At 41.4% G+C, this 14,346-nt stretch overlaps 1 protein-coding gene across 1 annotated transcript; it reads right to left on the minus strand.

Moving 5' to 3' along the window:
- Positions 1–578: 578 nt before the first annotated feature.
- LOC117331745 (caveolin-1-like) lies at positions 579–2,630 on the minus strand. Its single transcript, XM_033890613.1, has 2 exons — positions 2,495–2,630; positions 579–1,232 (listed from the first exon to the last, which is right to left on the minus strand). The coding sequence occupies exons 1-2, from the start codon at positions 2,555–2,557 to the stop codon at positions 906–908; spliced, it is 390 nt and encodes a 129-aa protein (XP_033746504.1). The 5' UTR covers positions 2,558–2,630; the 3' UTR covers positions 579–905.
- Positions 2,631–14,346: the final 11,716 nt, after the last annotated feature.

A 14,346-nucleotide genomic window follows, 5' to 3' on the forward strand; every position in this document is an offset into this window, starting at 1 on the left:
GAACACTACTCCTTTTTAACACCTTAACAACCAAATTTGGTTTGAAACATCATTAGGGGACGGCAATAATAATTTATATAAATGAGACAGGTCCGACCCCTGGGGACAGAGGGGTGAGGCCCCAAAACAGTAACTTGGCTGGAATGTTGCTTTAAGGTGCTACTCCTCCTTTAAGCCAAAATGGATAAAAACCAAATTTGTTTAACATAATTGGCTGCGAACAGACAATTTATGGTAATTATGCTGGTTTGAGCCCTTCAGATTGAGGGGGTTGTCCCTTCTGTAAGTGTTTGTCAGATGACCGTTTAGGCCCATGGCCCTCTAGTATTTTCTTGTAAGAATCATTCGTGATACCTTCCACACCCTTGATCCACCAACTCAATATCCAATTCATCACGTTTTTGCACATTTTAACTGTAAATTACTTCCCCTTATTAGAGGTTTATCAATGAATTCCTTCTACATTTGAATATACTGTGCTTCATTTCATCTGTGAGTGGCATTGAAAACTGAAAAATACATCCTTTGGTGCGTGGTCAGTACAGTTGAAACAGTGAAGTCAAAAAGAAATAAAAATACTCATTTTAACAACATAGTTTAATATCAATATATAAGATACAATATTATGACACAGACATTTCAATTCTATTGTATTTAATAAATATGTCAGGAAAGGTAAATCAGCAGTAGACCCCGAGCGTTACCGGACAATGTCCAATGGTATCGCGCGTTACAGAAAAGTGTCCAATGATATCGTTCGTTATATGAAAGAACTGAGTATGAGTTACCGGGTAATGGCCGATTCCATCGTTTGTTATATGATCAGACGGCAGGTCTTCTGTCTAATTCACATTTTAACATAAAGTTAGTTTTGAAAAAGTTCTTAGGTTGGTAGATACTGCTGCTTATTTCTTAAAGTGATGGAAACATCCACCACACGCCTCCGTACATGGTACTATGCAGCAGTTTATAACGAGAGTGTAGAGCTTCTGGCAGAGTCCACAGTTGATCTCGCAGACCTTCATGCATGGTGTGATGAACCAGATGTGGTAGAAAGCAATGTAGGCGAACTCACAGCCCCATTCCGCCGCAATACAGATTCCACAGAAGAGAGTTAGGAGCTTGTAGCAAAGTCCCTTCCAGCACTCGAAACATGTGTAGGACAGCTTCCAGACGCAGTCGATACTGTGGGTACCATCGGGCTCACCAAGGACATCGTTGAACAGAAGAGTCTAGAAAAAAAAGCAGAAATATATTCGTTAACACCGAAAACAAATTACTTGTATCTTCATATTCAATTTTAAATGTCACTTTTAAACTTTGGTGTGAGACAAATTTCTGTCTGGTAACTTAGCAACAAGATGCACGTAAACACAAAAACAACTGAGTCTAAAAAAAACCAAAGAAACATTTATTACAAATAATTTAGCATCAAATAATAATTTAGTCAAATTAGCACCACTAGTTATTGTTGTATAGGAGACACCATTTCACACTTTTAACTTCTTTTCTAAGTACATAGAGTAGATATTTTTCTCTACAACAGAAGCCTCATCTACATGTACCCAATAACAATCCTATTGGAATATTTATTTTTTGAAGCTATTATATCTATAAGATCTATTAATTTATGAATAAATTCAATTAGTCAGTCGCTATAAATGACTGAATGAAAATACAAAAAAAAAATAAATAAAAAAATAGGTATATAAAGATATATGACTGAGAATTGGAATTCTTAAATTCATATATAATATAGAACATGTATGTAAGTGTCAACACAGTAAGGGAACGGAGGTTGTGTCGACCACTCGACCTGATACTTGGCAAATAGATTACCCTTTCTCTAAGAATCCTTCAAACTCAGACTTAAGGAGTGAACTATACTGATTACACAAGGGACACATAAAAGATAATTCTTTTATCGGGTCCATTCTTCCCGTGTCTAAGCGATGAAAACTAAATTCAGGAATCGTAATACGGAGGGTATATAATCGGTGCAATTTTCTTGAAAATTTGAGCAAGCGTCTGTTTGATCCTGATCGGCGTGATTTGTTGACATTCCCATGGTAACATTGATTTACCTAGCATTATCTCGACCCTGTCGTTCAACAAATCAAGTTCGCTTTGTAAACCTGAATTAATGGCATATTCTCACATTAAAATACCAAACAAAACAAAAGTGTTAATACAACATTAAGGTTGTCTTTTTCGACCATTTGAACAACCACTGCTGTTAATGAATATGTTAGAACTGGTAGTATAAAATATTCTTATAGAATGGCTACTTTTTAAAAATGACAAGTATTCAAATTATTTTTTATTGAAGATTATGCAAAAATGATAATCAAAATAATGTAATTGTCTTTTATTATTTTGAAAAACGTATATTGCGTATAAAAGCATATGATTACTAAATGTGCATACTAAAGTGAAGATTAGCTGGATTTTAATAACTAAATTAGGTGTATCAATCCGAATATTTAAAACTTACCCCCAAATGGTTGTTAAGTCCATTAGGATCCCTGGCAACTAAATCAACCTGATCGTCAGACATGGCTGTAGATTTACTGAGATGTTGATCCTTGGAGAGTCGACTGCGAAGTGCCACAACGGTGTAAGTATTAAAAGTTTATACTATAACTCCACTTGTTAGTACTTGTTGTCACTGGCAACCCCAGATTGACTAACGGCAGTTAAGGTAAAATGCCATACCTGAATGGACTAATTATAGCTGTAGGAACTGTATTGACCACTGTCCACTACAGGTATTGACCACTGACCATATTTGCTTTGCTTGCTTTAGTTCTACCTGAAAGGTTTAATTGTGTCCATTTTGTATACATAAACATGTATCTTACCTACTTAGTTATGACACGGTACTGGTTTTTTTTTTTTAGTTGTTATTTTTTTTTAATTCTGAATACTATAATATAGCTTGACGACCCTGTTTAGTTGAACGCCGCTCATGACCAAAGACAATAAAATTTAGATTCTTTTAAATAACCATGTTGTGTATTACAGTTACTTAATAGTTAATACAACGACAATTACAATAACCACAGCAATACTTTTCAAATAAGAAATTAGTTCTAAATCATGAATAAAAAATTAATAAACTGAATAATAAACAAGAAATATCTTTAAAAAAGATAAACGGCATAGTTTTAATGCTGATGGTTATGATGTAAAACTGCTGGTGAAATAAATTAACGAACTAATTAATAAATGCGCAGTTTCAGCACGGATAACAAAATTATATCAGTTTGAATAATTTTTGGTGATAATTAGACTGCATTTAAATCAGGGAATATGATTTTATTAATGTGTCATTTGAATAGATACATCCACTTATTCAGCTTGCATTCAATCTTAATTTTGTTTCGTCTTTAACTGCATGTCTGCATTTTGCATTTACCGCTACATTGACCAATCACATACTTCATCTTGACCAGTAACGCCACCTGTCGCGTCATATCCGGGAACAAAAGAAAAGTATACGACTATGCCGAAAAAATTAAACAAATTTATATCTGATGCGTAAAAAGTTCTTTACTCTTTAACAATTCTGCTGATTGATAATCACAGAGTCCAATATGTGGAGTATCGTGTTGTCCGTCTGGCCGGCTGATTCAGTTCGTGTTTGTGTGGAGTATGCGACTGCTTATAACTGACTTCTTGAGGTATCCGTCTGTTTGTTTGGTTATATGACGTTTACCCTGACTGTCCGTCTGTTTGGTTGTGGGGCTTTTACCTGTCCGTCCTTTTAATTAGTCGTGGGACATTTACCCTGTCTGTCCGTTTTTATTGGTTGTGGGACATTTACCCTGTCTGTCCGTTTTTATTGGTTGTGTGACATTAACCCTGTCTGTTCGTTTTGGTTGGTTATGGGACATTTGCCCTGTCTGTCCGTTTTTATTGGTTGTGTGACATTTACCCTGTCTGTCTGTTTTTAACGGTTGTAGGACATTTACACTGTCTGTTCGTTTTGGTTGGTTGTGGGACATTAACCCTGTCTGTCCGTTTTGGTTGGTTGTGGGACATTAACCCTGTCTGTTCGTTTTGGTTGGTTGTGGGACATTTACCCTGTCTGTCCGGTTGATTGGTTGTGGGACATCTACCCTGTCTGTCCGTTTTGGTTGGTTGTGGGACATTAACCCTGTCTGTCCGTTTTGGTTGGTTGTGGGACATTTACCCTGTCTGTCCGGTTGATTGGTTGTGGGACATTTACCCTGTCTGTCCGTTTTGGCTGGTTATGGGAAATTTACCCTGTCTGTCCGTTTTGGCTGGTTATGGGACATTAACCCTGTCTTTCCGTTTTTAACGGTTGTGGGACATTTACCCTGTCTGTCCGTTTTTATTGGTTGTGGGACATTTACCCTGTCTGTCCGTTTTTATTGGTTGTGTGACATTAACCCTGTCTGTTCGTTTTGGTTGGTTGTGGGACATTAACCCTGTCTGTCCGTTTTTATTGGTTGTGTGACATTTACCCTGTCTGTCTGTTTTTAACGGTTGTGGGACATTTACCCTGTCTGTCCGTTTTTATTGGTTGTTGGCCATTTACCCTGTCTGTTCGTTTTGGTCGGTTTTGGGACATTAACCTTGTCTGTTCGTTTTGGTTGGTTGTGGGACATTTACACTGTCTGTCCGGTTGATTGGTTGTGGGACATTTACCCTGTCTGTCCGTTTTGGCTGGTTATGGGAAATTTACCCTGTCTGTCCGTTTTGGTTGGTTGTGGAACATTTACCCTGTCTGTCCGTTTTGGCTGGTTATGGGACATTTACCCTGTCTGTCCGTTTTTATTTGCTGTGGGACATTTACCCTGTCTGTCCGTTTTTATTGGTTGTGGGCCATTTACTCTGTCTGTCCGTTTTGGCTGTTTGTGGGACATTTACCCTGTCTGTCCGTTTTGGCTGGTTATGGGAAATTTACCCTGTCTGTCCGTTTTGGTTGGTTGTGGAACATTTACCCTGTCTGTCCGTTTTGGCTGGTTATGGGACATTTACCCTGTCTGTCCGTTTTGGCTGGTTATGGGAAATTTACCCTGTCTGTCCGTTTTGGTTGGTTGTGGAACATTTACCCTGTCTGTCCGTTTTGGCTGGTTATGGGACATTTACCCTGTCTGTCCGTTTTTATTTGCTGTGGGACATTTACCCTGTCTGTCCGTTTTTATTGGTTGTGGGCCATTTACTCTGTCTGTCCGTTTTTATTTGCTGTGGGACATTTACCCTGTCTGTCCGTTTTTATTGGTTGTGGGCCATTTACTCTGTCTGTCCGTTTTGGCTGTTTGTGGGACATTTACCCTGTCTGTCCGTTTTGGCTGGTTATGGGAAATTTACCCTGTCTGTCCGTTTTGGTTGGTTGTGGAACATTTACCCTGTCTGTCCGTTTTGGCTGGTTATGGGACATTTACCCTGTCTGTCCGTTTTGGCTGGTTATGGGAAATTTACCCTGTCTGTCCGTTTTGGTTGGTTGTGGAACATTTACCCTGTCTGTCCGTTTTGGCTGGTTATGGGACATTTACCCTGTCTGTCCGTTTTTATTTGCTGTGGGACATTTACCCTGTCTGTCCGTTTTATTGGTTGTGGGCCATTACTCTGTCTGTCCGGTTGGTTGTTTGTGGGACATTTACCCTGTCTGTCCGTTTTGGCTGGTTATGGGACATTTATCTGTCTGTCCGTTTTTATTGTTTGTGGGACATTTACCCTGTCTATCTGTTTTGGCTGCTTATGGAACATTTACCCTGTCTGTCCATTTTGGCTGGATGTATGACTTTTACCCTGACTGCCCGTTTTGGTTTGTTGTCGGACATTTACCCTGTCTGTCCGTGTTGGGTTGGTTGTGGGACATTTACCCTGTCTGTCCGTTTTTAACGGTTGTGGGACATTTACCCTGTCTGTCCGTGTTGGTTGGTTGTGGGACATTTACACTGTCTGTCCGTTTGGTTGCTTATGGAAGATTTACCATGTCTGTCCATTTTGATTGGTTGTTGGACATTTACCCTGTCTGTCCTTTTAATTAGTTGTGGGACATTTGCCCTGTCTGTCCGTTTTGGCTGGTTATGGGACATTTACCCTGTCTGTCCGTTTTGGTTGGTTGTGGGACATTTACCCTGTCTGTCCGTTTTGGTTGGTTGTGGGACATTTACCCTGTCTGTCCGTTTTGGTTGGTTGTGGGACATTTACACTGTCTGTCCGTTTTGGCTGGATGTATGACTTTTACCCTGACTGCCCGTTTTGGTTTGTTGTGGGACATTTACCCTGTCTGTCCATTTTTGCTTGGTTGTGGGACATTTACCCTGTCTGTCCGTTTTTAACGGTTGTGGGACATTTACCCTGTCTGTCCGTTTTTATTGGTTGTGGGACATTTACACTGTCCGTTTTGGCTGCTTATGGAACATTTACCATGTCTGTCCATTTTGATTGGTTGTTGGACATTTACCCTGTCTGTCCGTTTTTATTGGTTGTGGGACATTTGCCCTGTCTGTCCGTTTTGGCTGGTTATGGGACATTTACCCTGTCTGTCCGTTTTGGCTGGTTATGGGAAATTTACCCTGTCTGTCCGTTTTGGTTGGTTGTGGAACATTTACCCTGTCTGTCCGTTTTGGCTGGTTATGGGACATTTACCCTGTCTGTCCGTTTTTATTTGCTGTGGGACATTTACCCTGTCTGTCCGTTTTTATTGGTTGTGGGCCATTTACTCTGTCTGTCCGTTTTGGCTGTTTGTGGGACATTTACCCTGTCTGTCCGTTTTGGCTGGTTATGGGACATTTATCCTGTCTGTCCGTTTTTATTGTTTGTGGGACATTTACCCTGTCTATCTGTTTTGGCTGCTTATGGAACATTTACCCTGTCTGTCCATTTTGGCTGGATGTATGACTTTTACCCTGACTGCCCGTTTTGGTTTGTTGTCGGACATTTACCCTGTCTGTCCATTTTTGCTTGGTTGTGGGACATTTACCCTGTCTGTCCGTTTTTAACGGTTGTGGGACATTTACCCTGTCTGTCCGTTTTTATTGGTTGTGGGACATTTACACTGTCTGTCCGTTTTGGCTGCTTATGGAACATTTACCATGTCTGTCCATTTTGATTGGTTGTTGGACATTTACCCTGTCTGTCCGTTTTTATTGGTTGTGGGACATTTGCCCTGTCTGTCCGTTTTGGCTGGTTATGGGACATTTACCCTGTCTGTCCGTTTTGGTTGGTTGTGGGACATTTACCCTGTCTGTTCGTTTTGGTTGGTTGTGAGACATTTACCCTGTCTGTCCGTTTTGGTTGGTTGTGGGACATTTACACTGTCTGTCCGTTTTGGCTGGATGTATGACTTTTACCCTGACTGCCCGTTTTGGTTTGTTGTGGGACATTTACCCTGTCTGTCCATTTTTGCTTGGTTGTGGGACATTTACCCTGTCTGTCCGTTTTTAACGGTTGTGGGACATTTACCCTGTCTGTCCGTTTTTATTGGTTGTGGGACATTTACACTGTCCGTTTTGGCTGCTTATGGAACATTTACCATGTCTGTCCATTTTGATTGGTTGTTGGACATTTACCCTGTCTGTCCGTTTTTATTGGTTGTGGGACATTTGCCCTGTCTGTCCGTTTTGGCTGGTTATGGGACATTTACCCTGTCTGTCAGTTTTGGTTGGTTGTGGGACATTTACCCTGTCTGTTCGTTTTGGTTGGTTGTGAGACATTTACCCTGTCTGTCCATTTTGGTTGGTTGTGGGACATTTACACTGTCTGTCCGTTTTTATTGGTTGTGGGACATTTACCCTGTCTATCGATTTTGGTTGGTTGTGGGACATTTACCCTGTCTGTCCGTTTTTAACGGTTGGTGGACATTCACCCTGTCTGTCCGTTTTTATTGGTTGTGGGACATTTACCCTGTCTGTCCGTTTTGGTTGGTTGTGGGACATTTACCCTGCCTGTCCGTTTTTATTGGTTGTGGGACATTTACCCTGTCTGTCAGTTTTGGTTGGTTGTGGGACATTTACCCTGTCTGTTTGTTTTGGTTGGTTGTGAGACATTTACCCTGTCTGTCCATTTTGGTTGGTTGTGGGACATTTACACTGTCTGTCCGTTTTTATTGGTTGTGGGACATTTACCCTGTCTATCGATTTTGGTTGGTTGTGGGACATTTACCCTGTCTGTCCGTTTTTAACGGTTGGTGGACATTCACCCTGTCTGTCCGTTTTTATTGGTTGTGGGACATTTACCCTGTCTGTCCGTTTTGGTTGGTTGTGGGACATTTACCCTGCCTGTCCGTTTTTATTTGTTGTGGGACATTTACCCTGTCTGTCCGTTTTTATTGGTTGTGTGACATTTACCCTGCCTGTCCGTTTTTATTGGTTGTGGGACATTTACCCTGTCTGTCCGTTTTTATTGATTGTGTGACATTTACCCTGCCTGTCCGTTTTTATTGGTTGTGGGACATTTACACTGTCTGTCCGTTTTTATTGGTTGTGGGACATTTACACTGTCTGCCCGTTTTTATTGGTTGTGTGACATTTACCCTGTCTGTCCGTTTTGCTAGTTATGGGACATTTACCCTGTCTGTCCGTTTTTATTGGTTGTGGGGCATTTACCCTGTCTGTCCGGTTTGGCTGGCTATGGGACATTTACCCTGTCTGTCCGTTTTGATTGGTTGTGGGACATTTACCCTGTCTGTCCGTATTGGCTGGCTATGGGACATTTACCCTGTCTATCCGTTTTGGCTGGTTGTGGGACATTTACCCTGTCTGTCCATTTTTATTGGTTGTGGGACATTAACACTGTCTGTCTGTTTTTATTGGTTGTGGGACATTTACACTGTCCGTTTTGGCTGCTTATGGAACATTTACCATGTCTGTCCATTTTGATTGGTTGTTGGACATTTACCCTGTCTGTCCGTTTTTATTGGTTGTGGGACATTTGCCCTGTCTGTCCGTTTTGGCTGGTTATGGGACATTTACCCTGTCTGTCAGTTTTGGTTGGTTGTGGGACATTTACCCTGTCTGTTCGTTTTGGTTGGTTGTGAGACATTTACCCTGTCTGTCCATTTTGGTTGGTTGTGGGACATTTACACTGTCTGTCCGTTTTTATTGGTTGTGGGACATTTACCCTGTCTATCGATTTTGGTTGGTTGTGGGACATTTACCCTGTCTGTCCGTTTTTAACGGTTGGTGGACATTCACCCTGTCTGTCCGTTTTTATTGGTTGTGGGACATTTACCCTGTCTGTCCGTTTTGGTTGGTTGTGGGACATTTACCCTGCATGTCCGTTTTTATTGGTTGTGGGACATTTACCCTGTCTGTCCGTTTTTATTGGTTGTGTGACATTTACCCTGCCTGTCCGTTTTTATTGGTTGTGGGACATTTACCCTGTCTGTCCGTTTTTATTGGTTGTGTGACATTTACCCTGCCTGTCCGTTTTTATTGGTTGTGGGACATTTACACTGTCTGTCCGTTTTTATTGGTTGTGGGACATTTACACTGTCTGCCCGTTTTTATTGGTTGTGTGACATTTACCCTGTCTGTCTGTTTTTAACGGTTGTGGGACATTTACCCCTGTCCGTCCGTTTTTATTAGCTCACCTGGACCGAAGGTCCGGTGAGCTTATGTCATGGCGCAGCCTCCGTCGTCCGTCCGTCCGTCGTCCGTCCATCCGTCGTCCGTCAACATTTACTTCAAATCGCTACTAGTCAAGAAGTTCTAATTGGATTTTGACCAAATTTGGCCAGAAACATCCTTGGCAGAAGGTGAACAGATTTTGCATACATGGTGACTCTGACCCCCGAAGGGCCAAAGGGGCGGGCCCAATAGGGGAAATAGAGGTCATTCCTTTAAATCGCTACTAGTCAAGAAGTGCTAATTAGATTTTGACCAAATTTGGCCAGAAACATCCTTGGCAGAAGGAAAACAGATTTTGCATAAATGGTGACTCTGACCCCCGAGGAGCCAAAGGGGCGGGGCCCAATAGGGGAAATAGAGGTCATTCCTTTAAATCGCTACTAGTCAAGAAGTTCTTATTGGATTTTGACAAAATTTGGCCAGAAACATCCTTGGCAGAAGGGGAACAGATTTTGCATAAATGGTGACTCTGACCCCCGAGGGGCCAAAGGAGCGGGGCCCAATAGGGGAAATAGAGTTAATTCCTTTAAATCGCTACTAGTCAAGAAGTTCTTATTGGATTTTGACCAAATTTGGCCAGAAACATCCTTGGCAGAAGTGGAACAGATTTTGCATCAATGGTGACTTTGACCCCCGAGGGGCCAAAGGGGCGGGGTCCAATAGGGGAAATAGAGTTAATTCCTTTAAATCGCTACTAGTCAAGAAGTTCTTATTGGATTTTGACCAAATTTGGCCAGAAACATCCTTGCCAGAAGGGGATCAGATTTTGCATAAATGTTGACTCTGACCCACGAGGGGCCAAAGGGGCGGGGCCCAATAGGGGAAATAGAGGTAATTCCTTTAAATCGCTACTAGTCATAAAGTTATGAATGGATTTGAACCCAACTTGGTCAGAAACATCCTTGGGGTTAGGGGAACAGATTTTGCATCGGGGCCCCAATAGGGGAAATAGAGGTCATTCCTTTAAATCGCTACTAGTCATAAAGTTATGAATGGATTTGAACCCAACTTGGTCAGAGACATCCTTGGCAGAAGGGAAACAGATTTTGCATAAATGGTGACTCTGACCTTCCAGGGGCCAAAAGGGCGGGGCCCAATAGGGGATAAAGAGGTAATTCCTTTAAATCGCTACTAGTCATAAAGTTATGAATGGATTTGAACCCAACTTGGTCAGAGACATCCTTGAGGAAAGGGGAACAGATTTTGCATAAATGGTGACTCTGACCCCCGAGGAGCCAAAGGGGCGGGGCCCAATAGGGGAAATAGAGGTAATTCCTTTAAATCGCTACTAGTCATAAAGTTATGAATGGATTTGAACATAATTTGGTCAGAAACATCCTTGGAGGAAGGGAAACAGATTTTGCATAAATGGTGACTCTGACCCCCGAGGGGCCAAAGGGGCGGGGTCTAATAGGGGAAATAGAGGTAATTCATTTAAATCGCTACTTGTCATAAAGTTATGAATGGATTTTAATCCAATTTGGTCAGAAACATCCCTGGGGGAAGGGGAACAGATTTTGCATAAATGGTGGCTCTGACCCCAATGGGGCCAAAAGGGCGGGGCCCAATAGGGGAAATAGAGGTAATTCCTTCAAATCGCTACTTGTCATAAAGTTATAATTGGATTTGAACCCAATTTGGTCAGAAACATCCTTGGGGAAGGGGAACAGATTTTGCATAAATGGTGGCTCTGACCCCAAAGGGGCCAAAGGGGCGGGGCCCAATAGGGGAAATAGAGGTAATTCCTTTAAATCGCTACTAGTCATAAAGTTATAAATGGATTTGAACCCAATTTGGTCAGAGACATCCTTGGCAGAAGGGGAACAGATTTTGCATAAATGGTGACTCTGACCCCCGAGGGGCCAAAGGGGCGGGGCCCAATATGGGAAATAGAGGTAATTCCTTTAAATCGCTACTAGTCATTAAGTTATGAATGGATTTTAACCCAATTTGGTCAGAGACATCCTTGGGGTTAGGGGAACAGATTTTGCATAAATGGTGGCTCTGACCCCAAAGGGGCCAAAGGGGCGGGGCCCAATATGGGAAATAGAGGTAATTCCTTTAAATCGCTACTAGTCATAAAGTTATGAATGGATTTGAACCCAATTTGGTCAGAGACATCCTTGGGGTTAGGGGAACAGATTTTGCATAAATGGTGGCTCTGACCCCAAAGGGGCCAAAGGGGCGGGGCCCAATATGGGAAATAGAGGTAATTCCTTTAAATCGCTACTAGTCATAAAGTTATGAATGGATTTGAACCCAATTTGGTCAGAAACATCCTTGGGGGAAGGGGAACAGATTTTGCATAAATGGTGACTCTGACCCCCCGAGGGGCCAAAAGGGTGGGGCCCAATAGGGGAAATAGAGGTAATTCCTTTAAATCGCTACTAGTTATAAAGTGATTAATGCATGCATGTTCTAAAAACAATTCTTGGGGTCTTTCAGACCTTTAGAGAGTCTGGACTTCATTAATCTTTAAAGCAGTTCGGATTCCCACACTATAACCATATATAGCATTGTTAGATTTACAAATAAAACAAATTCAATATGAACATTATTTTGACATTTGGTCTAATCCAACCAGGTGAGCGATACAGGCCCCATGGGCCTCTTGTTGGTTGTGGGCCATTTACCCTGTCTGTTCGTTTTGGTTGGTTGTGGGACATTTACCCTGCCTGTCCGTTTTTATTGGTTGTGGGACATTTACCCTGTCTGTCCGTTTGTATTGGTTGTGGGACATTTACACTGTCTGTCCGTTTTTATTGGTTGTGGGACATTTACCCTGTCTGTCCGTTTTTATTGGTTGTGGGCCATTTACCCTGTCTGTCCGTTTTGGTTGTTTTTGGGACATTTACCCTGTCTGTCCGTTTTGATTGGTTGTGGGACATTTACCCTGTCTGTCCGTTTTGGTTTTTTTTGGGACATTTACCCTGTCTGTCCGTTTTTATTGGTTGTGGGCCATTTACCCTGTCTGTCCGTTTTGGTTGTTTTTGGGACATTTACCCTGTCTGTCCGTTTTGATTGGTTGTGGGACATTTACCCTGTCTGTCCGTTTTGGTTGTTTTTGGGACATTTACCCTGTCTGTCCGTTTTTATTGGTTGTGGGCCATTTACCCTGTCTGTCCGTTTTGGTTGTTTTTGGGACATTTACCCTGTCTGTCCGTTTTGATTGGTTGTGGGACATTTACCCTGTCTGTCCGTTTTGCTAGTTGTGGGACATTTACCCTGTCTGTCCGTTTTGCTAGTTATGGGACATTTACCCTGTCTGTCCGTTTTTATTGGTTGTGGGGCATTTACCCTGTCTGTCCGGTTTGGCTGGCTATGGGACATTTACCCTGTCTGTCCGTTTTGATTGGTTGTGGGACATTTACCCTGTCTGTCCGTATTGGCTGGCTATGGGACATTTACCCTGTCTGTCCGTTTTGGCTGGTTGTGGGACATTTGCCCTGTCTGTCCATTTTTATTGGTTGTGGGACATTAACACTGTCTGTCTGTTTTTATTGGTTGTGGGACATTTACACTGTCCGTTTTGGCTGCTTATGGAACATTTACCATGTCTGTCCATTTTGATTGGTTGTTGGACATTTACCCTGTCTGTCCGTTTTTATTGGTTGTGGGACATTTCGTCCCATTAGTGCAACAAGGTGCTATCTTGATATTTTGGCAAAAATGAGATTTTTCTAGAAATAAAGTTAAGATATATGCATCTTTCATGTAAAAAAATATCTAAGCAAAATACCATTGATTAAAAAAGATAATTGTTAATTAATGAAAGGTGCTATCTTCAGAAAGTAGAATATGTTTAGAGCAACAAGGTGCTATATCAGTATCAGTTTGTGCAACAAGGTGCTATGTCCGAGAAGGCCCCTTGTTGCACACTACTTGTAATAGGTTTTGGTTTCATATTACAAGGCAATTAACTGATATGACCCCTTGTAGCTGACATGAGGGAAATCTATTGTTTTGATTAAAATGTCATTCCCCTGCCACTAAGGTATCACATATTGAGGTTTTATTGAAAAATATTCAAGATTATAAAGATCGAAACTTTAAAACAGGCAGCATTTTCTCATTTAAATACCAGGTACTTAACTTCTTAAACCATTCCTAATAGCGAGGTCAATCATTATTTTGGGAACAGCAACATACAGTGGACAATGATCTACTAACAGTAGGTTAATAAAACGTGTGGAATCACGAATTCGGAATACATGATCTGTTGCTCTGGCAAACATAACGAAGATAGACTTTTGTATTTATTCCAGTAATATTATCTATATTCTTGGCTGATACTGACCTATGTCTTTGTGAATATGAGAATGATAACGTAATAGAAATAGCCTGTGCCACCTTGAAATGAAAAGAAAATGACATCAAGAGTACTGCCACAGCAGCGGTCAGTCACAAGTTTTGAAGATATCTGAAAATTATACTGGAATCTAATTACTAATCAAAAGCCTTTGGTCTTAAATTCAGTATAATAAAGTTCAGCGTTTGTAAAGAAGAACACATGTTCTAACACTGGATATTGGAAGGAAAGTTTTTGAGTATTATTGTTCTTGCTTAAAATCGAAGAAACCAAACCGGGGGTGGGGTCAAAAAACAATACCCGTGGGCTCGTGTTCTCTTCGTGAAAGAGAAATACTTTCCAAATACAGGAGGTACTCAGGAAAAAGGCGATTTGCCTATAGATCATCTAGAAACAACTACTACTGTCTTTCGATAAAGGCCAAATGAA

Source organism: Pecten maximus, chromosome 7 (genome assembly GCF_902652985.1).
Source record: "Pecten maximus chromosome 7, xPecMax1.1, whole genome shotgun sequence".
Taxonomy (NCBI): Eukaryota; Metazoa; Mollusca; class Bivalvia; order Pectinida; family Pectinidae; genus Pecten; species Pecten maximus.